General features: G+C 45.1%; 1 protein-coding gene across 3 annotated transcripts in view; it reads right to left on the bottom strand.

Annotated features, from left to right (window-relative positions):
* The window catches only part of DPP6 (dipeptidyl peptidase like 6), a 643,862-nt gene that overhangs the window by 222,299 nt on the left and 395,520 nt on the right, over positions 1-26,043 (bottom strand). For all 3 annotated transcript variants that reach the window (XR_011231801.1, XM_069462595.1, XM_069462596.1), the window contains exon 5: positions 19,314-19,388. Coding sequence is in view for 2 of the 3 variants with exons in the window: in XM_069462595.1 (XP_069318696.1) it covers positions 19,314-19,388 (75 nt within the window). In the remaining variant the exon portion in view is untranslated. The remainder of the gene's footprint in view (positions 1-19,313; positions 19,389-26,043) is intronic.

Genomic DNA, 26,043 nt, shown 5'->3' with positions numbered 1-26,043 from the left:
TTAGTTAGCCAAAGAAGAACTTTGCAAAAATCAGAACCGTCCAGCCTTGGGAGAGGTTGGTCTACGAGGATGAACTCTGTGCCACCACAACTAAGTCACAAGAGCCAGGAGAGCTCCCTCCCAGAGATGAGGCGCTGGACAGTGACCTGGGTATCTGCCAACGTCCCTTCGATCTCAAAATTCTAGGGTGCTATGAACCACAGATTATGTGAAAATCAGCACACGACAAAGTACGTGTTCATGCTGAGAGAGGTGGGGAAAGGGGGTGTTGGAAGGCACCTGCTTATGTGCATTCAATGCATAGTCCTGGTGAGCAGAAGGGCAGCAGGGCTAATCCGGGCTCTTTAATGAGGTTTGAGACGAGAGCAGAAGCTGGTAAGCACCTCCCACCCAATGAATAACAAAACAGAAATCAAACAAAAAGTAACCAACGAACCTAGGAACACACACTCAGGTGACAGCTAAAAGAAAGATGTGGGTAAACTGATTGACAGGAGTACAGTGCTTAGCAACCTGATTCTGCTTTTCTGTGGCTAAACGGCTTTGAGAGAACAGACTAGTCTATCAGTTTAATAAGCTACCGCTCATTAGTAGAGAAAATTTTTAGCCACCAAGCCACCAGGTGACTGTGCACATCAGGATTTGCACGACAATAAACATGAGGCAATTACTAGCTTTAGACACAAAAAGAAAGACCACAGTTTATTTTTAAATTACAATTACATTTTGATTTAGTTTATAAAATCATTTTTTAGCAATACATCATTAATTCAGTGAGGCCCATGGATATTTGGTTTCAAGAGAACAGCTAGCTCTTTTATGTAGCTGGACATTTTTTAAATTTCTTGAGTCTAAGGTAGACAGTTAAATATAACCTGTTGGATGAAGTCCTAGAATAAATCATAAGCTAACAAAAAGGCAAGTGTCGATAACGAGAAACCGAGGATGAGGGTTACTTCTCACTGTCATGGCTAGGAAAATAATTCCGCTGAGGGTGCTGGAGACCTTGGTGCATATGAGACCCTGAAGGAGACACACTAAGCCAACATCACATCGCTGCTCAGAGGGATCGTGAAGGAATCCAGGAGCACCGGTCTCCTTCCCATGATTATAAATAAAATATTCACAGGGTGTCCACTGCCAGCATCTCTTAGCACAAACCATTTTAACCAGCGGAGGATCCCTCCCTCCTCGGTGGGGACACTTCTGGGGACACCCAGTGATTGGGGCGGGGTGGAGAAAGCAGCGTTTATTGAGCCTGGTGACAGCATGTCTCTCCCCCACCCGTTTAACGAGCAAGGCTGAGCTGGTGGCAGAGGCTGCGAGGCTCACGCTGGCCTGAGATCTGCCTGTAGCTGTTCTCCACGACTGCCAGGGTGAGCAGATGTGATGGAGAAACTGAACCACCAAAGCCTGGCCCTGCTACACACACATTAGCTGACGGGAGCTGCCCGCGGCTGCAGCTGCGTGTTTGCAAAGCCTGGCGCCCACGGCAATCCTACCTCCTGGGACTCTGCTTCAAGCCTCCGACCAGTTCCTGGCACAGAGCATCTGAAACAGATCCCCCTGCACGCGGCAAGCAGGCAGTGCTGAGCTGTGCCTGCCGGCTGCCGAGATACATCCACACGCAGCAGGGAAGAGGGAGACGGGATGTTACGGGAAAACTTGCTGGGCTACTTGGACTTTACTGTTAACAAGTCACATGATTTCGGATGAGTCAACTTCCACTTCCTGGACTTCACTTCTGCATCTGTAAAGTGAGAAGTGGGCAGAATCATCTGTTTCAGCTCTGGGGGTCTAGGGTGTGATTTTGGCCAGAGCAGGGGAGGTTGGGTGTCGAGAACTAAAGCCCAGTGTGGTCTCCAGGGTGGAGGCAGTACTGTTGCTGGGTCTTCAAGCACAGGTACAGTGTTCAGAGTGAAGGGGTGTCATGCTTGGAACCATTCGTAGGCAACATCACCGCAACAGGCCGGGGTGCACAGGGGAAGGGGAGGCAGGAAGCTGTAGGCTGAGCCCAGGCAAGACAAAGATGGTGGGAACAGAGAGAAAGGAAAAGGGCCCCGAATCACTGGGAAAATCATCCAGTCTACCTCGGTTCAGGAACAAAGCAGCCACACAGCTCTTGGGTCAGGCAAGATGAAGCGAGTTGATAGCCTGTGACTTATAGGCAGAGACTGTCTCGATGCGCAGAACTGACTGCAGCCCGTGATGTGCTCTCGCTGGCCCTGCGGGGACCGATGGCGAGGCTTTGATGACGAATGTGACAGGAACCACCAGCCTGGTGGCCAGAGTCAAGGTCCTGACCTACCCTGCACCTCCTTCCGTGGTGGAATAAAGGCCGTGACTTCGTGAGACTTCATAAAGTCGTCGCTCATTCTCCCCGTTCTTGTCCCTCTGGCATTCGTTCGTTCTCAGCCATTCAGCAGATACTTGCTGATCTTCACTTCCAGGTGCAAAGAGAAGTAAGGACCAGCTCGGTGACGAGGAGCTCCCGGCTCAGTGAGCACGCACTGGGTTTGACGCCGGGGCCCTGGGGAGGCCTTCACTCACTCACTCACTCACAAGTTAAGTTTCTCAACTGAAGGGGTCACCAGCTGGACCAGGTTGGGAAGAGGTCCCATGGAGGAAACAGTGACAAAGTCCCAAGGACTCATTCAGCTCGAAGTGACAGAAACCCTACAGGCAGCAGCGCAGATATGTACGGTTAATTTTTCTAACATAACAAGTCCAGAGGACAGCGGTGACTGACGGTGCCCTCTGTCCCGTTCCGACACCCGCCCCACGTGCTCATGCCGGATGTCACAGCTGCACCGGCAGCAGGAACAGTGGCCAAGGGAGGGGCCAACTCGTTGTCCCTTTTTCAAGAGAGCCTAAGCATCCCAGACACCTTCCAGCAAACCGTTCCCTCTGCCTACGAGGCCAAAACTGAAACTCGTATCTCCCCCCACCGTGAGTGAGCCGGGACGGTGGGTGTTCAGGATGTGCCGCGAGGAAGGCAGCGCGAGCTGGGGCTGGCCAGCAGGGAGGGCATTCCGAGAAAGGCCCACGTCCCCAGGTGAAAAGCGCAAAGGGCATCTCACCCTGTTTCTCGGCACTGTCCCTCCATTCGGTGGCCACTCAGCTCTCTCTCTAGGACGGCAGCAGCAAGGATCGACCCCAAGTGCTCAGCCCCACCCCAGCCTTTCTTCTTGTCCATCTCAAAGTCACGCGCTGTCTGTTCCAGAGTTAGGGTTCGGGTGAGCACTTCCCTGCCCTCGCTGTGCCCATCCTCACCCCAGCCTGTGCTTGGGGGTCTTCCTTCTGGACCCCCTCCTCCTCTCACCCTCCTTCCTCCCACCCTAATAACTGAAATCTCCGTGCTACCCTCCGCAGTGCCCCGCCTCCAGCTTCCGGTGGGATCTCCCCAAAGACCCCTCCTTTGGAATTCCATCTGACCCTCCGCATCTGTGAGTTCAACCAACCTTGGATCAAGAATATGCAGGAAAAAATGGATGGCTGAGTCTGTACTGAACATGTACAGATTTTTCTTGTCATTATTTCCTAAACAACACAGTCTAACCACTACTTCCATAGCGTGTACACTGTGCTAGGTATCATAAGTGATCTAGAGATGATTTACAGTGCACGGGAGGATGTGCGTAGGTTTCACGCAAATGCTGCACCCTTGAGCACCGTGGATTTGGGGGCCTGGTAACCAGCTCCCCTCAGAGACCGAGGGTGACTATCGTGCTCACAGGCATTGGGCCATGACACAGACCCACTCCACCTGTCTGTTTTAGTTTTTGCAAGTTATTCTCTGTCGCATCAGACTTTCTGAGGGTGGAGACTTTGCAACTGCACACAGGGTGCAGGCAGTAAAGGCTTGTTCGGTTTTTGATATCAATGTTAACTCAGTAACCACAGTTTAACCTACTAGTGTATATGTCACCAGAACAACAAGTTCTTAGAGCAAAAATACTCCAAATGCCAAGACTGTGAGGACAATAATATGCTGAAGAAGCCTAAGATTTGCTCCATATTTGGATATAAAGAATAGCCTCCACTTTCACGCCAGTCTTCACATACTGTTTGATGCCATTTATATGACATTCTAGAAAAGCCCAAACTACAGGGACAGAAGACAGGTCGCACAGGGGCCGGGGTGGAAGGAGGGCCTGACCCCAACGGGGCAGCACAGGAGGATTTCTGGGGCAACGGGGCTGCCCCATGTCCTGATCTGGGGTGATGGTTACATGAGTCTATCCTGGCCTTAAAACTCACAGAACTGCACACCAAACAAAACTGTAAACACAAAAAAAGAGAAAGAAAAATTCAATTTGTATCATGCTACATAAGGATATGCTCCTAAACTGAAGTCCAGGAAGATGTTTAACGAACACCGTCACAATAGTCCGCTAAGGCAGCGTCTCTGCACGCGTTCTGTGCTGAGTAATTATAGAGATCAGCTGCAAGGCATTTTAAAATATTTATAACACTGAACGCCTCTGTAGTATGAAAGCCTTTAAAAGATATTTCAACAGAAAAGATCTCTTATATGCACAGCTTAACAGAGTGCATTTAAGAGATTAAAATCACAGAAGCTGACGCTGCCCGTTGCCAGAGGAGGCTTCCGGAGCGACGCGGACAAAACGCTCCCTTCACTCAAACGCTCGGGCCCAGGAGTGGCCACAGCAACCCCATGGGGGGGGGGGGGGAGGATAGTTCCATGCACACCCCATGTTGGCGGGCATTCTGGGCTCCCAGGAGATCTGGACCAGAGGTGTGATTTGTCATTTAGGTTAGTGCGGCTCAGACTGCAGCGCACGTCCGAATCACATCCAGATCTCCTAGGTGGAGATTCTGACTGATTAGGGTTTGGGCCGGGGCCTGGGATGCCGCATTCCCACCACGCTTCCTGGCGAGACCTCCTGGCGAGACCTCTGCTGCCAGTCAGTGGGTCACATTTTGGGTGGAACAGCCCACGCATAGCTGCAGGGTAGATACAGCTGCCAGGGAAAGTCGGGCGCATGCGCAGATGAGGCGACCTTGGGTAGGACTCGGGGAACCCAATGCAGTTGAGTGCAGGACGCATCCAAACTGACCCGGGAGGGGAGGCAGCTGGGAAGGGGGGGCTGGGGAGCCTCAGATTCTGCCGATAGGATGAGCCGTGGGAGGCCCGAGGAGGCTGGCACACGGACTGAATGTTTGGACCCCCAGACTTACACAGGAAGGGGCCCTAACCAGAAACCAAACCAGCTGGCACCTCGATCTTGGGCTTCTGGCCTCCAGAACCATGAGAAATAAATGTCTGTGGCATTTTGTTACGGCAGTGCGCGCTCACTCACACAGGTGAGCACTGATGAACTCCGGCAGGAAGGAGTGGCCAGGGAAGAGCGTAGGTGCTCGGGGCACACAGCCCCTCCAGAGCAGGTGTCGTAGAGAGGAAGACCTGGAACCACAGCCCCCAACCCCGGTGCCGGAGGAACCCTGCGATCCCCTTCAGCCCCGGTTTCCTAATCTGCGAAACGGGGGTGACACCTGTGCTTCCCCTGCCTGTCGGGGAGACTGAGCGCTCAGCACTTGAAGACAGAGGAGGGAGCATGCAGGGTACCAGTCTGGGCCTCTTCTCTTTGGTGGTTTCACTAGGAAGGGACAGGTAGTAGGAGAAGATGGGTATGGACTGAGAGAGAACTTTCCTCTTTGCCTTGATGCCAGACGGGAGAGATCTGAGTAACTTGAATGCTTAAGGCACGGTGGCAGCTGAGACGGGGAGGGTGAAGTCACAGGAGCTGGGAAAGCTTGAGACCAAAAGCACAGCAAGAGGCTCAGGAAGAGGAGGAAGAGGAGGGAGAGGGGGATGGGGAGGGGAGGCGGTGGCGGCGGCACGGGAGATAGCCAGGTGAGGGGCTGCCCTCTTCCTCCGTCCACTCGGCCCTGCTCTCCCGGCTCCTGCCCCCCAGTCCTCCTGTCTGGAGAGAGCCAAGAGGGGCGTTCTGTCCTCTGCTAGGAGCCCAGTGGGTAGGAGGAATGGAGCCCTCACGAGAATCCTGTGCCCTAACTCACTTCTGTCCCCACCTGTTCTTCATTCACAGAGGGCTGTAAGAAGTGATTGCCTCTGGATACGAGTGTGGCCAACTGACCACTCAGTCATCTCCATGGACGTCTCCAGCGCCGTTCTCTGTCTCCAGGCTTCTGCCAGGCGTCACTCCCTCTATACCTGATGACACCTTTGCTCCTTAGAGTGCGTACTTTTTAAAGACTATTTTAACCAGGATTCAGGGCGTAGGCGATGGCTGGTGACCTTCGTGCAGGACACGTCTCTCAATACATATGTGTGCGCAGCGTGGACACAAAGGAGGCAGCTGTCCTCGAGGAAGGGTCCTTCCAGCCACGCTGAGGGCAGCCCAGGACAGGGTGACCTAACCCTGCCCAGGGGCAGCCACACGCTGGGGATGCGGGGAGGATACCCCAACATCCTGGTTTCTGACAGAGCAGGGGGAGGCAGGTGGCCTCCTAAGTGACCTCTGGGATAGAGAGGACCTAAAGTGAGGTGCTGTTTACGGCCGGGCACAACACCCAAGCCGGGCTCCCCTCCAGGGGCAATTACTCTCCAATTTTAGTCTCTTTGCTGCATTATACACATGACTGCAGAGAAAATATGCCTGTTTTAAAGGGCTTAAATGCTCAGAAAGCTCTTTGTTGCAAATAAGAGTTGGAGCTAATAAGCTCTCACCCTCCAAGGCGAATCTGTGGAAAGGGCTGAGAGTCCACGAGGCATCCTGCTACCCTGGGCCTCCTCGAGGTGCCGAGAGCACTCGTGGCTCATGAGCTGACACCCCGGAGGACGCAGAGCAGCACGGCCAGCCAGGCTCACTCCCCTCTGCTGCTCCTGTCCCCTCCCTCGGTGTCCCCAACACGCGCCTTCTCCTCGAGTCGCTGATCGCATCATGCTGCCCACCTTCCCGAACTGCAGGATCAGACAGAAAGAACCCTGCTTCCTGCTGCTCCTTCCCCACATCCTTGTTGTGTCCAGGACCCTGCTGCACTTTCTTTCCTCCTGTACAGTCCCCCGTGCTCCTGCCCTAAGATCCAGCGCACACAGGTCTCTTGGTGTTCTGTCCCTGCCGCACCCTGCCTGCCCTGGCCCACCTGGGCTCCCGTGCACTGAAAACACCTTCCGGGCACGAGTCCACGTCAGGCAGAAGGAACCCTCGGGCTGCAGCCACAGCGGCTGTTTCTACGCCTGGATGTGCCGTCGTCCCGGGAAAGTGGCTGCCACACCCACTGCGAAGGCTCACACAGGCAGAGGGACCAGTTTCTGAATTTTTAAATGGACTTTTCTCTCTTTGTTGCCATTTCCTTTCTTTTGCCTTCTTTCCACACCGGGCACTTTCGGCCCCTCTCAGACACTCACAGGACCAGCTGTGACCTCGTAGGGACGCCCTCTCCTTCTCTCTCCATCCCTTGCTTTCTTTCACACCAATCTTCCCTGACCCGAGCCGCTCGTCTGCTCCCCTCTGAACAACTAGGACACACGTGTGTGGGGTGGGGGAGACAGATCGTCAGACACACCGACGTGATTTGGAGGCCTCACTAACCCTAATCTACGGCTCACCCCCACCCCCCTGCACAGGAGACTCACCCTGCAGGGGGAGGGGGACCTCTGCTAATCTGGGAACTGACAGCGGTGCTCATTCTGGGGAAGGAGTTTGCTTTTTCGAAGACCTTGTTCCAGGGTGAACAGGAGTTTCACCTGCTCCTGCCCAGCGTCCCAGGGTCACGTTAATGACCTGCCCACCTCTGCGAATCTCTGCCTGTCGCCTGTCCTATCAGCGTACACGAGGGAGCACCCTGGTGTAGAACAGTTCTCTTCCTTGGTCGGGGTAGGGGGAAGGAATGACATTTAAATACCCGTGAGGGTGCTGGCACCTGCCAGCCCTATCCCCACTGCCGTCTGCCCTGTGCTCCTCCCTGTGCTGGGACGCGTTCGCTCCCACGCCTTGGGCTCCCTGGGGGTCAGTGGAGGATGCGGCCGACCTTCCATGCCAGGAACTCGAGGGCCAAGCTTGCCAACGGCAGCCCCTTACCTGGCTACTAGGAACCTCGCGGGCTCCGAGGATACCACAACAATTGGTTAAATTCAGGGCAGGGGACAGGCAAGTAAAACTGATTATTGTACTATTTAGTGAATTAAAGTATTGGATGATTTCACTAATTCATTCTTATTTCCTCATCTAAGAAATCATTAAATCAGAGCTAGAAGATATCTACCAAATCTACTCATGAAGCTCAATACCTGCAGACTTCCTCATTCCAACGTTAAGAAAATAAAATATTTTTCTTCTTTCGACAGTTGATTTTCTCGGGTCTCTGTCACGGCAGCCAGAAACGACTCAGAGCCTCTCGGAGCTCTGCGTGTGTTGCCCAGGTGGACAGCTCGACTGAGGAGTGCCTCCTGGCCGCTGTCCACACTCCTTCTACTGAAAAGAATGACCATTTTCCCGGTTTATAATTTCTTAATTGCACAGCAGATTGCAGAGCTGAAGGAAGAATAACACTGCAAACTTCCCTCCGTCTCCCACCCTTAGGAAGGACGCACTTGCCACTCGCTCCCTTTGTGCACGCACACGCGCACCCGCTCGCTCGGACTGGCACAGGTGTGCGCACACACTAGCGGGAAACTGTGTAAACACAGGCACTCTGGTGTCTGTTAAATCGGCACCACTGCCCGGTAGAGGCACGTCACTGAGAGACCCAAGGCGGCACCCGATTTAGGAATCACTCAAGCAACTCATCGCTGTGCTCATTAATTTCTACAAATTCAAAACCTAAGCTGCAGACGTGGCCCCAGGCACCGTCACAGCAGATGAATCCCTAAAACCTGCTGGGGCAGCACCAGCGCTCACTCCCTCCTGCTTCCCTGTTTTGCTATATAATAAACTCTCAGGAATAAAGCCACAGAACAAGGCAGAAAAGAGACCATTAGGAAACGAAAACCTCTTGTTTGCTCAAACTACAAAACTCTAAGGCACTTGGTATGCCACGCACGGAGGGTTTTCCAAACTGTATGGTGCACTCGTGAAAAACACTGAGAAAGAAGTGGGAACCCAATAAAATTCTGAAAATGACATTCTGGGAAGTCTATTTGCTATCATAAAAATAATGATTTTAGTTGCCTAGAAGGAAAGCAAAAGCATGTCCTAACCTGTTTCTAGAAGTGGGTTGTCTAATATTTCCCCATGCTAGAACGGTGATACACGGTACCATTGGTGACGCTCTAGATGGCATCCTCATTTTACATTTTGTTAAATACTTTTCCTGACAGCAGCTGGAGCCCAAAACCACAAATGGAGTTGGTCTTAACTCAAAACAGTGATCAATCCTCACAGTTTTTAGTGGCATCAAAATGCTCTGAGCATGAAGTAGCGATAATGATCCACAGTGAAGTCTCCAAGCCCTGATTGCTGCTCCGGAGGCCTCGGTGGCGCGGTGCATGTTAATCAGCCCTGAGTCTGCGTGCAACTGCTGTGGGCACGCTCACCCACAACAAAGGACTGCTAATTGGAACTGAAGACAAATCTCTCAAGAGGCGTCTGAATCGTTTTTCCCCTCCCGACATGACGATGGCCATTCACAATACAAGCCATTAAGTGTTCTCACATCTCCCTGCGTCACGCAGCAAACCCGCTTCCCTCTTCATTTGCACTTCTTCATTTCTTTTATTGCCAATTACACAAACTTCACTGGTTAACTGAGATGCCTCAGAGCCCCTCCACAGGTGGTGGCTTGCAGGAATTACCATCACGGTGACGTGATTGCTGCCGTGCCGCAGGACGCTGAGCAGCCACCACCCTCTTCAGCGCTGTCTTCAGAGATCTCCACGGGGCTAGGAGGACCCAGCCCTCTCCCTGCCTCTCGTCTCCCCAACTTCCACTGTGCCCCTGAGACACCTGCCCTTCGACTGGCCACAGCCACACGTGCAGTCCCCCCCTGCCTGCTGCACGGGACCTGGCTCTCAGGCATCTCGACTCCCCTCAGCGGAGGTTCTTCCTAATCTCAGCCTTCCATGTGCCAAAGGGCAGAAGATGGAAGAGGGGCTCCCTCCTCCTCCTCCTGCGGGTCCCTGCAGTCTCCGAGGCTCTCCGCCCCTCCACTAACGCCCCCCAAGAGTCCTGCAGGCCACACCCCCACATCCCCCGGCACACCTGCTTCCACACCCGTCAGCTCCTTGACCCCTGGTTTGTCGGTTCACTTTGCCTATAACCTCGTTGTCACAAGCACCTCGCAGCACCACCCCACACTCATCCCCCGACAGCCACGGCTCTGCTCCAGCTTCGCGCCCACGCAGACTCCCGACCCTGCTCAAGGCTGCCAATCCACGGACCCCACCCTTTTCCACCTGTGGCCCTCCAGGCTTCCCTCTCTCCGTGACCAGCTGAGAGCCATGATCTGTGGTGACAATCACTCCTTTGAAAACCTTGTTAACTCCTGATCCCACTCACCTGCCAGATTCCCAGCCCCAGGTGACACCGGCCGTGGGCCCTGTGTGGAGGTGGGCAGCCGCTGGGTGCTCCTGGACAAGCTCCCCTGGGCTGCCTGGGTGCGCCGCGGCCTCCTTGTTACAGACCCCCCGAGCCTGGTGTCCCCCGCATTCACAGGGCGCCTGCCTCCTGCCGTCTGAGACCCTCATGCTGTTCCCTCTGCAGACCACACTTTCCCACACCCACCCACTCTCCCATCATCACTCTCAACAAGTGACGTGGTCTCAGCATTTATTGGGAAAAATAAAACAATGCATTGAAAGAAACTCAATGGTCCTTCTACCACTAAGCCTACAAGCAAACCTACCTATGTATTCAGTTACTTCCTTTCTTTCCACTACAAAAAGGAAGTGTCTTTTCCTTGTAGGTCTGAATGTTCCAGGGAGAGAGGGTGCAGTGAGCTCAAAGGCCCCAAGTGTGGAAGGAACTTGGCACATTTGAGCCCACAGGGAGGCGACTGGGGCCGAGGTCTCTGCAGGGAGTGAGCATCCTGGCACTCCGTGGTGAGGCTGTGGAAGCAGGTGGGGACGCTACCTGAGTCACCTGTTCAAAAGATCACTCTGGCTGTACGGTGGAGACCGGCCTGGACGGCGGCAAGAAAAACAGAGACACCAATTAGGAGGCGACTTGAAGAGGTGCCCCGGGCTGGAGTGGTATACGTGGGACGTCTTCTACACTCCACAAATCACAGACACAGGCTGTCATTTATTGCCACTCTGTGAGCACGGTCTCATTAGGACTTTTCTCCTGCCTGTGGCTATGCCCAAAATGGCTCCTTTTGTAGCACTACATGATACAAATAAATATTTCAGGAACTCTGCAGAAACTACACTCAAAAGTACAAATCCTTAAACTTTTTGATTCATGGAACGCTTCAGGTAGGTAAAGTCTTCTATTTGTCCCCTCCAGCCAGAGCAGTGCATGTACATGCACGCGCGCGCGCGCACACACACACACACACACACACAAGTACCTTAACAAAGTTCATATTATGTTGAGAAAAGAATCAATGTTTGTACTACATTTTTCCTTCCCTTCCCCTTCCCCTTCCTTTCCCGTTTTTTTTTTTGTTTTTTTTTTTTTTTTTGAGACAGAGTCTCATTCTGTTACCCTGGGTAGAGTGCAGTGGTGTCAGCCTAGCTCACTGCAACCTCCAGCTCCTGGGCTCAAGTGATCCTCCTGCCGCAGCCTCCCCAGTAGCTGGGACTACAGGCATGCGCCACCACGCCAACTAATTTTTCTATTTTTAGTACAGATACAGTCCTCACTCTTCCTCAGGCTGGTCTCGAACTCCTGAGCTCAAGTGATCCTCCTGCCTTGGCCTCCCAGAGTGCTGGGATTACAGGTGTGAGCCACCTTGACTAGTGTGCTACATTTTTCTAGACTTAAATTCCTTCTTAAATTTAGCTCAAAAATCTGAGTAGAAATATAGATAAAAATAAACAACAAAACAAGAAAATTTTGTGTCAGTTGAACCAGTTTTGTGTTAAAACAATATAACAACAACAAAAAAACCCCAACAAAACAAAAAACCCCTAAAAAACGTATAATTTCAAAAACAAACAAAACCTAAACAGCAGCAGCCAATGAACGACTAGAACAGAAAGAATGTCCCTTGTCCTCAGGTCGCTGGGCAGGTCACGACGTGAGACACCAAGTCCATGTGTAGCAGAAGTCCACACCAGCATTATCTTACGCTGCCTTACCTGGGTGTACCCTTTAAATAGTTTTCCAAGGACTTGGACATATTTGATTTTCACAAGGTTGTGAAACTGCACGCATCATGCTTAGTTAAGAGCTATGTGAAAACACACAGTTCAGAAATCAATAATGACCATTTTTAATAATAATATACTAAGAGTCTCAGAGAAGCAGGCCTTATATAGTCAAAGAGCAAATATCGGTGTGCTAACAGAACCATCTGAACTGTTGTTTACAATTCTGCTGCTAAGGAAAGATGGATGGAATCAAGACACAGAAATTAATCACAGAGTAAAGGGGCTTCTGAGTGATGCTTATGGGGTGTGGGACGCGCTTCCAGGCAGCACTAGGGCAGTGGGGAGGAGGGAGGACGCGTGGAAGGTGACAGTCACCTCTTGCCATGGCAGCAGCTGCTGGGCTGATGCAGGGACAGCAGCAGCCGCTGCGGACACGCCACACAGGGACCCTACCCTTCAGTCCGCCCTCTGAGGCAACTGCAGGTGCAGATACAGAACCCCCTGCGGTTCTGACACCAGCTGACATGGGGGCACGTGCAAGGGATTCGTCCAGCATGAACCACATGCACCAGCTGTGCCCACAGGTGGGCCCTGAAAAGCTTCTGTCGACAATGTAGAAGGAACTAGTCCAACAGCAGGAGATTTAAGAAACACATTTCCCTCAGGCTCTCCTGGGCAAGGATTTCACAGTTCCAGTGAAGAAGGGATGGTAGGAAACCTCAGAAGCACACTAGAACAGAAGCTGTATTTCTTGCAACATAGGAACTTGTATACTCAGATTCACCTGAATTGATTGCTATAATTCAGTTATAATTCAGTCCATAGAATGGGTTCGATAATTAATAGCCAATCCCTCTACTATAAAGTCCCATACTATTTTTAAAATTAAGATATAGACAAATATAGATAAATGGGTAAATCCGCCTGACAGGTACACTGAAGATTCTGGAATTGAGATGGGGTCATCTTACTAAACGGGTTTGATCAGGAATAGCCACGGTAGGGTGCTCTTCAGGCTTCACATGAACTATACATTTCACAGTCCCTTAGTTGGCAAAATAGGCCATATCAACCCACCACAGCACAGGAGAAGACAAGAAACTTATCAAATGTGAAAATTGCTTCAAATTCCTGCAATGGAAAGCTCAGCATCAAATCTTCTTTTCTCGGGACTGAGCGGAATAAGTCTCTAAGGGAAGGAACTGGGCACCTAGAAGCCGCGCACTGAGCCCCCTCCCCCCCCCCCAGGGGGAAGCCGCTGGGGCTAAGAGATCACTCTATTTCCTGATCTATCACCAATATCTGCCTTTGAGAAAAACAAAGATGAGAAAAGGTCTGTAACTTGTTTATAAGCCAGGTTAGGAAATGGTTTAAGTAGAGATTTGTATAGAGACTTAAGAAAAACATCTTTCTTCTTCTATGCAGAACAAATGGCTAAAGCTGTTCACCCCTCACAGATCCATTTCCAGAACGTCTGCGCCATAGACTGCAGGCCGGAGTCGCTAGAGATGGGTGGGCGGCATAGAACCTGGTGGAAATGACACTTGGGTATGGATGGGAATGGCATCTCCATGGATCACCAGCTCTGTGAGACTATCAAATTATTCGATTAAGTTCCAGAACAAGTAAGTGGTGTCATTATTAACTACTAATGTATAATCCTTACACGACAAGAAGAACATCGTAGTATTTCTTTGGACACTTTCTTTTTTTAGCACACAACTTAACAAAACCCTTTAAGAAACGTACCAGTAAACCACAAGAAATATATCCACAGCTAATGACCTGATGATTTCTCACTTTACTCTAAGTCTATTGCTAAAGTTGAGGTTCTGGAAGTAGCACAAAAAATAAGTAAGGTTTTCACTTTGGTTCCTTAGAAACTCATAGTAACACTATATTTCTATAGATTTATGTAGCATCTTTATTCCACAGAGCTTGAATATATAATAAAAATAAAAGAACAATATAAAGATTCTACTATATATCAAGAGTTGAGCTAGGCATCTTCTTACATTATTCATTTAATTTGCACAAAACTCAGGCAGGTAAGTTATCATCCATCTTGATTTCCATAATTTCCATGAGTCACTAATGAACTCATTATCCTCATTTCCCTGATGGAAGAACTGAAGTCATTCCCCCTTCTTGGTCACCTAAATCATTTGCAGAGGAGTGAGGAGAACTTGGTTTTGCTGTCTCCCTCCTCAGCATACTCTCTTGAGACAAGGCTATAGTCATACCTCCTTGCTTCTCTAAGATCTTGGAAGTCTGGGGGTTGCCATGTTTTGAATGTGGCCCCAAATTCATGCCTTGGAAACTTAACCCCCAATGCGACAGTGTTGGGAGGTGGGGCCTAGTAAGAGGTGACGGTGTCATGAGGGAGGAGGCCTCGAGCATGGATCAATGTAATTATCCCAGGAGTGGGTCAGTTATCAACAGAGTGGGCTGCCATAAAAGTGAGCCTGGCCCCTTGTGCTCTCTGTCTTGCACACTCACTCACTTCTGCTTCCACCACAGGATGACCCTCGCCAGGTGCAGTGCCATGCTCTTGGACTTCCCAGCCTGCAGAACCGTAAGAAGTAAATCTCTATGCCTTATTAATTAGTCTGTGGTATTCTGTTACAGCAACAGAAGACAGACTACAACAGAGGCCATATAAGTACGAAACGAGTTTATTATATACTCTAAGCAAATATACCCTTTAGCAGACAGCAGAGTCATTAAGTACCACATAAATATGAGGAACTACATTTTCTCACACAGGACTCTAAAGGTGTGGTAGGAAGCTTCTGAAATAGCTTCCATTGATCCCTACTCCTGGTACTGTGAATAAGGAACCCCCTCCCTTTGCAAGTGGGCTGGACTGAGTGACCTGTTTCTAATACACAGAACATACTAAATGTGAGGGGACGTCATTTCTGACATTAGGTCGTAGGAACTGTGACGTCCATCTTGCTGGCACGCTTTGCCTGGCTCTTCCTGCTTGCTCCTCTGAGGAGGCAAACTGCCAAGTTTTGAGCTCTCGTATGGAGAGGCTCACATGGTGAGGAACTGACGGCAGTCTCTGGCAAAGAGCCAGTGAGGAGCTGAACCCCGGAAACAACCATATGGGTCAGCTTGGACATGGATCCTTCTCCAGCTGAGCTTTGAGATGAAACTACAGCCCAGATAATAAATACTTTGTAGCTTTCGAAAGACCCTGGCTCAAAGGATCCAGCTATCCTAAGCCCAAATTTCTGACCCACAGAAACTGTGAGATGATACATCCTGTCTGCTTTAAGCCACTATCTTCTGGGCTGGTTTGTTACGCAGCAGCAGATAACTAAAACAGATCACTTGATGTGTGTCAACCCATTTTGTTAACTGAGTAATTGTGTGATTGACTGGGATTTTAGGACAAAATCCTAAAATTTCACCAGAGTTTGGGCAAAATTTTATTTGGACCAGAATGATGTTCCATTGGCCATAAGAACAATCATCCCAATTAATTCCTTTAAAGGATACAGTGAAATTCTTCACACATATTCAGTAGCTCTTTCAGAAAAAATTCTTTAAGGAAGAATATTTTCCAGGTATAAGTTCTTTTTCCTCTTTGAAAGTCACATAAAAATATTTGTAAATGATCTAAGATATTGCATTTAAAAATTTTTTCTCCTCCCAAAAAAGTTTTGAAAACTTTTCATATTTGTCAAATATACCTCTGTATAAAGTAACATGGCTGCTCTAATGAGATAACTTTGCTTTAAGTAGTTTTTTTCCTATTAATATAGTTAACATAGTTTTCAAATTAAAAAGTAAAAGTTTGTTCCCCCAACATCTAGCATATTTTCAAGAGAACGCTTCAGAAACTGTACACTGAGAAATGTTGTTATGTTCTACATATAAAATAAACAAAATAAAACTCAATTAGCACACATTGGATTTTGGGGCAGGAACTTTTGAGGTGAAATAAGTAGGTGTAAAGAAACACATTTTACAAACTATAAGGCTGGTACCACATAAATAAAAACAGGATATTATTAATAATTTTCCATATTCCAGACATGCCATTTATGGACCTATAGTTATCTAAAGGCTGAAATAAATGGAAAACTGCGCCGGGGTTTACTCTGTCTCAAATCTACTTGATAATCGATTTGTTCGTATACATTTTTAAGGGTATGTGTGAGGCTATCAATAAAACATACGATTGACATAGTTAAACTTAGCTAATTTGTGTATGTTCAAGGATGTTAGCCAAGTTATGGATTCAGCAATATTAAAGGAGAGACTGAACTTCCAAGCCCACTGCCTCTGGGCACACAGCAAAGAGAGCAGGGGCTGGAAGGATGCAGGGTGGAAGATTTGGAATTTTTTAGTGCAACAGTAACACAGTATAATGAAATTTTATTGCAGATGAAACAGTTACTCAAATAAATGAAAGATTTCCAGAAATTGGACAGTTGGTCTAGTCTAAAACATTTTTATGATAGTCTTTTTAATGAGAGTTGAGTTGGTTCATATAGGCAAGATACACCAGCTGCCTTTCAGATACACACATAAGAATATGCAGGCAGGGATCCAAATAAAAAAGCTCTAGCTTCCTCAGGACTCAACTGGAATCGCACATTGTAATAAACACTCAGGAAACACTGTGTAACCCTCATGGGAATATTGAAAACTTCAAAATATACTGCAGTAAAGAAACTTACCTAACTTTGTTTCACTAGCGTTCGCAAGTTCATTTGAATATGGAACCTTTTACTTTTTTAAAGAACACCCGAGAATAACACACTATTATTATTATTAATTGATTATATTAATATACTATTAATAGTAATTACTGATACTAAACACAGCTTAGAAGTCCTGATCTCTTCTACTTAGTCCAGAATTACAGACCTAGACTCTTCCCTTGAAACCCACTCCCCTTTTCTAAAATCATTTCCATCTGCGTTTATCCAGCTAGGAAGCTCTGCCTAATACGTAACTCCAAATTCTCATGCCGAATCCCAAGCTCTTTGCCTTATGATTTCCCCCCCAGAAGAACAGAGAATACTCGCTTGGGTAGTCATGTGTTCAGCAACTGCTCAGTACTTGAAAACTAAGGATACTTCTTTTATTCAAGTCAAAAGTACCCATTTCTACAGATTTTTTTTTTTTACATTATCAATACTTTAATTATGCTTATAGTTCTCTAAATCTACTCCAAATTGTCCGTTTTTCTTTGTGTGGGGAAACAAACTGGACAGTCTTACTCCAAATGCTGACAGTGCTGCAGGGTGAGAAGGGTTATCTCAAGCTTCCTATTTTAGCCAGCGTTCTGCATGGTGAAGACCCATATGCAGAAAAATGATCTTTACCAAAACGGTTATTGGTTCAGTGGGACCCCAGGGCACTGTTTCAGGCAGAGCACTGGGAAAGAGGAGGGAAGCTGGCGAATTCTACCATGCACAGAGCCACAGCCTACAGATGAGAGCATCCCTCTCCCAAACGGGCAGACGTGAGACCCCTTCTAGAACATCCTGAAGAACAAACACATCGCGGTGTTTGGAAGGCTTCCGGGAGCAGGATGCTCACTACATCACGAGGTACTGCATCCCACTGCTGGGGTGCTCCAATGATTAAAAGATTCTCTAGTGAGATAACCTAACATCTGTCTGTCTATGATTTCCTCACTCAGGCATTAGCTGTGCCTCCTGGGGCAACCAGAACACATCCATGAAAGTCTTTCAAACATCTGCTGGGTCTTTCTCTTGTTCAGGTGTGGAGATTATATTTTTGGTGGTGTCCAAGGGTGATGAAGGGAGCTGAAACAGTCTATGATCCATGAACATTATGTTCAGATGCTTGAAACTTAGAGGCAAGTTTAGAGCTGGGTGTAGGAGACACATACAGTCCCGAACCTTTTAGAATGTCAAGTTCACCACCTGCTCCCCATCAAAGAGATAAAGATGTCCAATTGTTCCAAAGAATTTGGATGGAGAAAATGAAAGCTTTCATATAATGGACATTTAAAATACTGAAAAATAGAAAACTGAAATAGAATTTAAAAAATCTACAGTTGCAGGAATAAAGTTGAAATCTCCAATAAATAATGCAGTTGTCAAATTAACTTCTAAAAGAAATTTTAAAAACCATAGAATTAGACTTGCATCTCCATGCAAACCAATCCCCAGCCTTCCCAGTGGGATATAAATCAAAAAGCCTGCCCACCTTGTGACAGAGCAGAGTCTCTCAAACTCACCAACCAGCCACTCTGACCTGCTTTACAATGCGGGTGCTATTATACCCCCAGAAGCATCAGGAAACTCTAATTAGAACGGTCTTAGAAAAGCTACAAAGGCAGAAGAATTCTGTAAGTATAGAATAAAATTCCTAAAATTCACATTTCCAAAGTTGTTTATCTCTTATAAACTCAACATCTGCTTGACTTATACAAATAAATTTCAACTCCTAGCTTATTTAAAATTAAAGAGACAAAATGAATTTTAAAATGTCAGCATGTTAAATGAAAAAAAGAAAAAGGAAGAAGAAGAAAGAAAAATCCTAGCTTAGGAAGTTTCAGACTGCTACTAAAGCCCACGGTAAGATTTTACAGAAAATTCTGGTGAAATTTTACAGGAGACTCATATACATGATGTGCTAAAAATAGAGCTTACATAATGAAAGTGATAGTTCGACTCCACTGGAACACTGTGTTGGTCAGGACATCATTAAGGTATTATTTTAGTTTAGACAGAACCTGGTGGTTACTTTTTGTTCTTAAGATAAAATTTATGGTTTCATTGCCAAAACAGCAAGTACAATGATTGCACAAAAGGTTAAGATAAATCTTTATGAAAAGATAAGTTCTCACCATTTCCCTAAGAAAGAGCCCTAAAATAAGTGGGTTCTCTTTTCTGCCAAGCAGACTTTTATACCTTTCCTCTCTCCTAGGTGGCAGTATGACATACAAAAGAGACTATTCCAGGACCTACCAAATACTGCAGGATTTAAAGATCACTAAGAATGAAGATCCAAGGAAAATACTTAATGAGGCATCAGAATAAAGACACGGTTCTTTTGTAGACAGAAAAAGGGTAGTACTCACCGGTTCCACGTTATATGCAAAAAGCGCATACTCTCTATCTGGAGAGATTTCATATCTGATGGCTCTTAATGATTCCTAAAAGAAAAAAAAAAAAGAATTTTGAAGAATTTTAAAGCATTACATGTAACTACTCAGAATTATGTAATAAAACTGTGCCTGCTGGTGTCATTTAATATTTGGATATTTTGGATATAGCTAAGAAAATGGTTATATCGCTTCTTTGTTAGCTGAACAATATTTGATGCTTTTCCACATTTTATTTGATTTTTTCAATTTTCAACAAAACATATTTATTGCACCCACTAAAACAAATCAATAGAAATAAGCATAAAAAGAAATAACCTTTTCCCACACGACTCTCAACCTTTTGATATGTTCAAACATCTTTTTCCTCACTCATACCGAGAAGCATATGCAGAGTCGGTATTAAAATAGAATCACACCGTACACGTTGCTTTGCAACTTGCCCATATGGGCATCCCTGCAAGGCAGTGCACTGAGGACTATCACTTTCTCCTTCAAATTTCTTCAAAGTACACAAGTCATTCTATATGAGTCACATCATCAACTGTGTTTCCTTTTAACTCACCCCACCCTCTGCAGGGCAGGCACGCTGCCATGGCGACACCCACAGCCACCCTAAGGGGCCCCCCATTGTCCACCTGCTGTACGTCACTCTGTCCGTGCACAGACAGACACATGAAAACATACAGCAACACAACAACAGTTAGAAACGATCCTATGTCACATTGTACATCTCTGCACCTTAGCTTTCTCATGCAACAATACCTGAAGGAAATTTTGACTCTAAGGAGTTGGGTTCCCTTGAATTAGAGATCTTCAAAGGTCTCATAATATCCTATGGTCCACACCTTGGGACACACCTTAATGTACTCATTCAATCCTTACCAAAGCACAGCAATCCATTCTTGCTATTCATAGCAGTTATGTTCTGTAAAGTCGCCACTAACACTGAACTAACAGATAGTAATTAGAGGAAATACTAGGTAGGGTCCTTTGAACCTGTGATCACAACACTTTTGTCAAATGATCAGTGGATAATCTTACTTTTTGTGTGTTTCTGTTTACAGACACCTTATTGAATATATTAATATAGTGTTGATTCATTAACACTGATCTCATAGCCAACAGCACTATAGCCTATGCCTAAACAAAGCTTATCTATTAATAAAACACGTATTTTCTCAGTAACGTTAGGGTTAGGGTTAGCTCGGAAACGTTCAGGGTGGTATGGCCATACACAATTGTATCAGATTTCTTAATGCTACTAACTGCCCAAGAAAGTTGTGTCCCACCCAAGAAAGTTCTAACTTGTTCCAAAAGTTTAATATGTCTGTCTGTTCTTTTTATGTCAGTGTTTAGGAAAAAAGGTTCACACAAAAATTTTACATGAGGTTACATTAAGAGGAGCTGGACATATTTTACCACATATAAAGGTCCCTTTGATGAAACGAAAGAGATGTTGAAGAACTAGTTAATTATTAACATTTTTACTGAAGTTTCCACCAAAAGCCTAGCCATACGTTGACCCTATCTACCATGCCTGGCACTTCTCATTCTGTCACGTAGATCTAACTTTACATCTGGTAGAACTTTTCTTTTCTTATTTTATTTTATTTTCTTCAGCTCATTATGGGGGTACAAAAGTTCAGGTTATATATATTGCCCATGCCTCCCCATCCCCCCCGAGTCTGAGCTTCAAGCGTGTCCATTCCCTAGACAGTGCACATCACACTCATCATGTAGGTATGCACCCATCCCCTCCCTCCACCCCATCCCCCCCAGTCAGAACTTCAAGCGTGTCCATTCCCTAGACAGTGCACATCACACTCATCATGTAGGTATGCACCCATCCCCTCCCTCCACCCCATCCCCCCCAGTCAGAACTTCAAGCGTGTCCATTCCCTAGACAGTGCACATCACACTCATCATGTAGGTATGCACCCATCCCCTCCCTCCACCCCATCCCCCCCAGTCAGAACTTCAAGCGTGTCCATTCCCCAGGCAGTGCACATCACACTCATCAAGTAGGTATACACCCATCCCTTCCCCCCAGCCCTGACCTCTGTCTGATACCCAATTGGTGTTATTCCCAAATGTGCACTCAGGGAAACCAGTTTGCTGGTGAGTACATGTGGTGCTTATTTTTCCATTCTTGGGATACTTCACTTAATATAATGGGTTCCAACTCTCTCCAGGAGAACCAAAGAGATGCCATATCGCCATTATTTCTAATAGCTGAGTAATATTCCATGGTGTACATATACCACATTTTGCTAATCCATTCATGAATTGATGGGCATTTGGGTTGTTTCCACATCTTTGCCATTGTGAATTGTGCTGCTATAAACATTCGGGTGCAGGTGTCTTTTTTATAGAATGACTTTTGTTCTTCTGGGTAGATGCCCAATAATGGGATTGCTGGATCGAATGGTAGGTCTACTTGAATCTGTTTAAGGTAACTCCACATTGCTTTCCACAGGGGTTGCACTAGTTTGCAGTCCCACCAGCAGTGTATGAGTGTACCTGTCTCTCTGCATCCACGCCAACATGTATTGTTTTGGGACTTTTTGATAAAGGCCCTTCTCACTGGAGTTAAGTGATATCTCATTGTGGTTTTGATTTGCAGTTTCCTGATGATTAGAGACGTTGAACACTTTTTCATATGTTTGTTAGCCATTTTTATATCTTCTTTTGAAAAATTTCTATTTATGTCCTTTGCCCACTTTTTGATAGGGTTGTTTGATTTTTTCTTACTGATTTTCCTGAGTTCTAAATAGATTCTTGTTATCAGTCCTTTATCTGATGTGTAGTATGCAAAATTTTTTTCCCATTCTGTAGGTTGTCTGTTTACTCTCGTGACTGTTTCTTTGGCTGTACAGAAGCTTTTTAATTTGATCAGATCCCATTTATTTATTTTTGTGGTTGCTGTGATTGCCTTAGGGGTCTTCTTCATAAATTCTTTGCCTAGGCCAATGTTTGTAGGAGTCTTTCCTATGTTTTCTTCTAGAATTCTAATAGTTTCCGACCTAAAGTTTAAGTCTGTTATCCACCATGATTTGATTTTTGTGAGAGGTAAAAGCTGTGTGTCCTATTGTAGTCTTCTACATGTGGCTATCCAGTTTTCCCAGCACCATTTATTAAATAAGGAATCTTTTCCCCAGAGTATGTTTTTGTCTGCTTTGTCAAAGATTAGATGGCTATATCAGGATGGTTTTATATTTGGATTTTCTGTTATGTTCCACTGGTCTGTGTCCCTGCACTTGTGCCAATACCAGGCAGTTTTAAGAACCACAGCCTTGTAGTATAGTTTGAAGTCTGGCAAATTAATACCTGCCGTTTTGTTTTTGTTGCTTAAAATTGCTTTTGCTAAACGGGGTCTTCTCTGGTTCCATACAAAGCGTAAAATTATTTTTTCTATATCTGTGAAAAGTGATGTTGGTAATTTAATAGGGATTGCATTGAATCTGTAGATAACTTTGGGCAGTATAGAAATTTTAACAATGTTGATTCTACCGATCCATGAGCATGGTATGGTTTTCCACCTATTTACATGTTCTGCGATTTCCTTCCTCAGTGTTTCATAGTTGGTAGAACTTTTCTTACTCCAAAGAACTTCCTTAAATTTCTCATAGTGTAGGTTTGTGGCCAGTAAATTCCCTCAGATTTTCTCTGCAAATTCTTTATATTTATTTTTGAAAGATATTTTTCCTGCATATAGAATTCTAGATTGGCAGCTTTTTATCCCTCCCAGTACTTCAAAGATCTCACTCCACTGTCTTCTGGCTTCCAGCATCTCTGTTGAAGAGTCTGCTGTCTTTCTCACATTTGTTCTTCTGTATGTATGTCTCTTTCCTTTGACTGCCCTTAAGATGTTCTATGTGGTTTTCAATAACTTGATTACCATATGCTTTGGTGTGATTTTCTTTATGAGCATTATGCTTGGTGTTTACTGAGTTTTTATAATCAAATTTGGGAAAAATTCAGTCATTTCCCCAAAAGTTTTTGTCTTCTTTTCTCTTTTCATTTTCTGGGATTTTAATTACAAGTATATTAGTCTACTTTATATTATCCAACAAGTCATTGAGATGCTGTGTAAGTTTTTTTTTTTTTTTAAGCATGTTTATTTTTTTGTTCTTGGTTTTGGATAGTTTCTATTGCTATTGCTTAAACTTTAGGCTTTAAAAAAATTTGTGGTATCTAATCTGTTTTTAATCTGGAGAATTTTTTTATTTTAATATTTTATTTTTCATCTCTAGATATTTTATTTGGGTATTTTGCAATCTTTAATTTCTCTTATGATCATGCACATGCTTTCCCTTATATCCTTGAGAATTTGGAACATTTATTTTTAGCAGTTTTAATGTGCTAATTCCATTATCTGTTATTTGTGGTCTGTTTCTATTGACTGCTGATATTTCTCTTCATTAGGAGTCACATTTTCCTGTGTGTGTGTGTGTGTGTGTGTGTGTGTCTTTAAATTACCACCAGAGATTTTGAGTTTCCTCTCATGGAATTGTGGATTTTTTTTTGTGTTCCTTCAAGGAATGTTGGAGGTTTTATGACAGGCAATTAATTATTTGTGGATTAATTTGATTTATTTAAGATTTATTTTTAAGATCTTTGAAGGCTTTTCTATAGTAGCTATTACAGTCATGCACGACTTATTGATATATATTCTGAAAAATGCACTGGGCAATTTTAGCATTTTGTGAACATCATAGAATATACTTACACAAACCTGGCTGGTATAGCCTACTACATTACCTAGCATATATGGGATAGCCTATGGCTCCTAGCATACAAACCTATACAGCACATTACTGTACTTAATGCTGCAGGCAGTTGTAATACAATGCTAAGGATTTATATATCTAAATATATCTGAACGTAGAAAAGGTGTAATAAAATATGTATTATCGTATGAGACCATCATTATATTTATGTTCTTGATGAAACATCATTATGTGGTACATGACTGTATTCTAGTGCTACCTGAGTCTCATTCCCAAAGGGTTATTTTTCTGAGGTCTCTATTTAATGTCTCATGGCTAAATGAAACTTAAGTAATTCCTGACAATGTATGAGCTCTGGGAAATTTTCATCTTAAAGGGTCCTATAATTATTCTTTCCCTGGAATTTTATTTTGTTCAGCCTTATGTTTCGCTCTTCACATGTAAAGATCAACAATTCACCAAAGGCTCAAAGAGAATTCTATGTAGATTTTGTGAGTATTCTCTAGTTAGCTTCCTCATTTGGGGTACTCTGTTTCCTAAATTGTAGCCATAGTTTTTTCCTGAGCTCTGACCTCTGTCTTCTTGACAAGACTGAGGTCTTGAGTTTTTCCTCCTTGTACTGCAGGCTAGCAATTATAATACATTAATGCAGAAAGTCCACATGATGGCATAGTTCATTCGTTTTCCTTTTCTCAGAGATCACAGCTGTGCACTGCCGGTTGTCCAATGCATGAAAACTGTTTTGTCCTCATATTTTGTCCCATTTTATAGTTGTTTACGTTAGAAGAGTAATTCTGGTCATCTTATACTGTGTGGCCAGGACCAGATGTCAAGAAGAGAATTTTAGGTTGTTTTGCCACAGCTAATTCCCTGTGCCTAACAGTGACTGGTTATAATAGATGTTCCATAACTGTTTGCTGAATAAATGAATAATTACATCCTCAGCTGTTACAGGGGTGGCAATAATGTGACTGACATAAAAATAACACACACACACACAAAAAAAACCCAGCAAAGAATGCAACTTTCTACACTTAGAAATCAGTATAGGTCACATTCCTCAATTGGGGGTCAACTGCTAATGATCCTGCCTGAGACAGTGAGAATTTCATTAGGCTCTTTGAGAAGATTACCACTGCCATTCTTAGGAATGATTTCATGCATTTCTGACCATTCCAGTCTCCGTATCCTTAACAGCTACAGAAATTTTAAGCTGTGGACATACCAGTTCACCAAGTGCAAATAATGGATGCAAAAACACCTATCACATTCCTAAATGTTTGCTCCAAGATTACGATTCAAAGATCAATTTCTAAAGCAAAGCACGCCTTGGTTTCAGGCTCACCTGAGCTACACCAGAAATATTTTTGTCCATTTTCTATTATTTATTTATATTTCTCTGATAAATTTGGAAGAACTCTTTATAGATTATATTTTCCCTTTGTTACCTGGATTGCAAATATTGTCCATTATTTATCTACTGATTTTGCCTTTTTAATATTAACATTTAAAATTGTATATGGCAAGTTAAATACAGTGTCTTTCTCTAATAGCCCTGGATTTCCTATTTTGTTACAAAGTTCTCTCTTTTTGCTAAACCAAATTATAGGCTTTTAAAAATATTTAAGCCTTTAATCCAACTGGAATTTAATTTTGTACATCTGAAAATGAGACTTACTTTTTGCCCTTGTAAATGAGGAGTTAGTTATGCCAGTATTGTGTTCCAATTGTATTATCATCCCTCAGTGCTTTTATGAGAAATACTCATTTATATATTGGAACCTTCTGTTATTCCAAGACAAAGTTTGATGGTTTTAAGCTTGGACTGTGGATTCAGAAAGCCTGAGATTTGTGTCCTGTTTATACCTCTTACTATGGGAAATTTTGAAAATTTCTTAACTTCTTGTGTTTCTGTAAAGTGGAGGTAATATTTTTACCTACCTCACGGTTGATGTGAAAATTCAATGAAGTAA

The sequence above is a fragment of the Eulemur rufifrons genome, chromosome 29 (assembly GCF_041146395.1).
Source record: "Eulemur rufifrons isolate Redbay chromosome 29, OSU_ERuf_1, whole genome shotgun sequence".
In the NCBI taxonomy this organism is placed as follows: Eukaryota; Metazoa; Chordata; class Mammalia; order Primates; family Lemuridae; genus Eulemur; species Eulemur rufifrons.
Note: the sequence above shows the minus strand (reverse complement) of the source record. Positions and strands in the feature narration are given on the sequence as shown.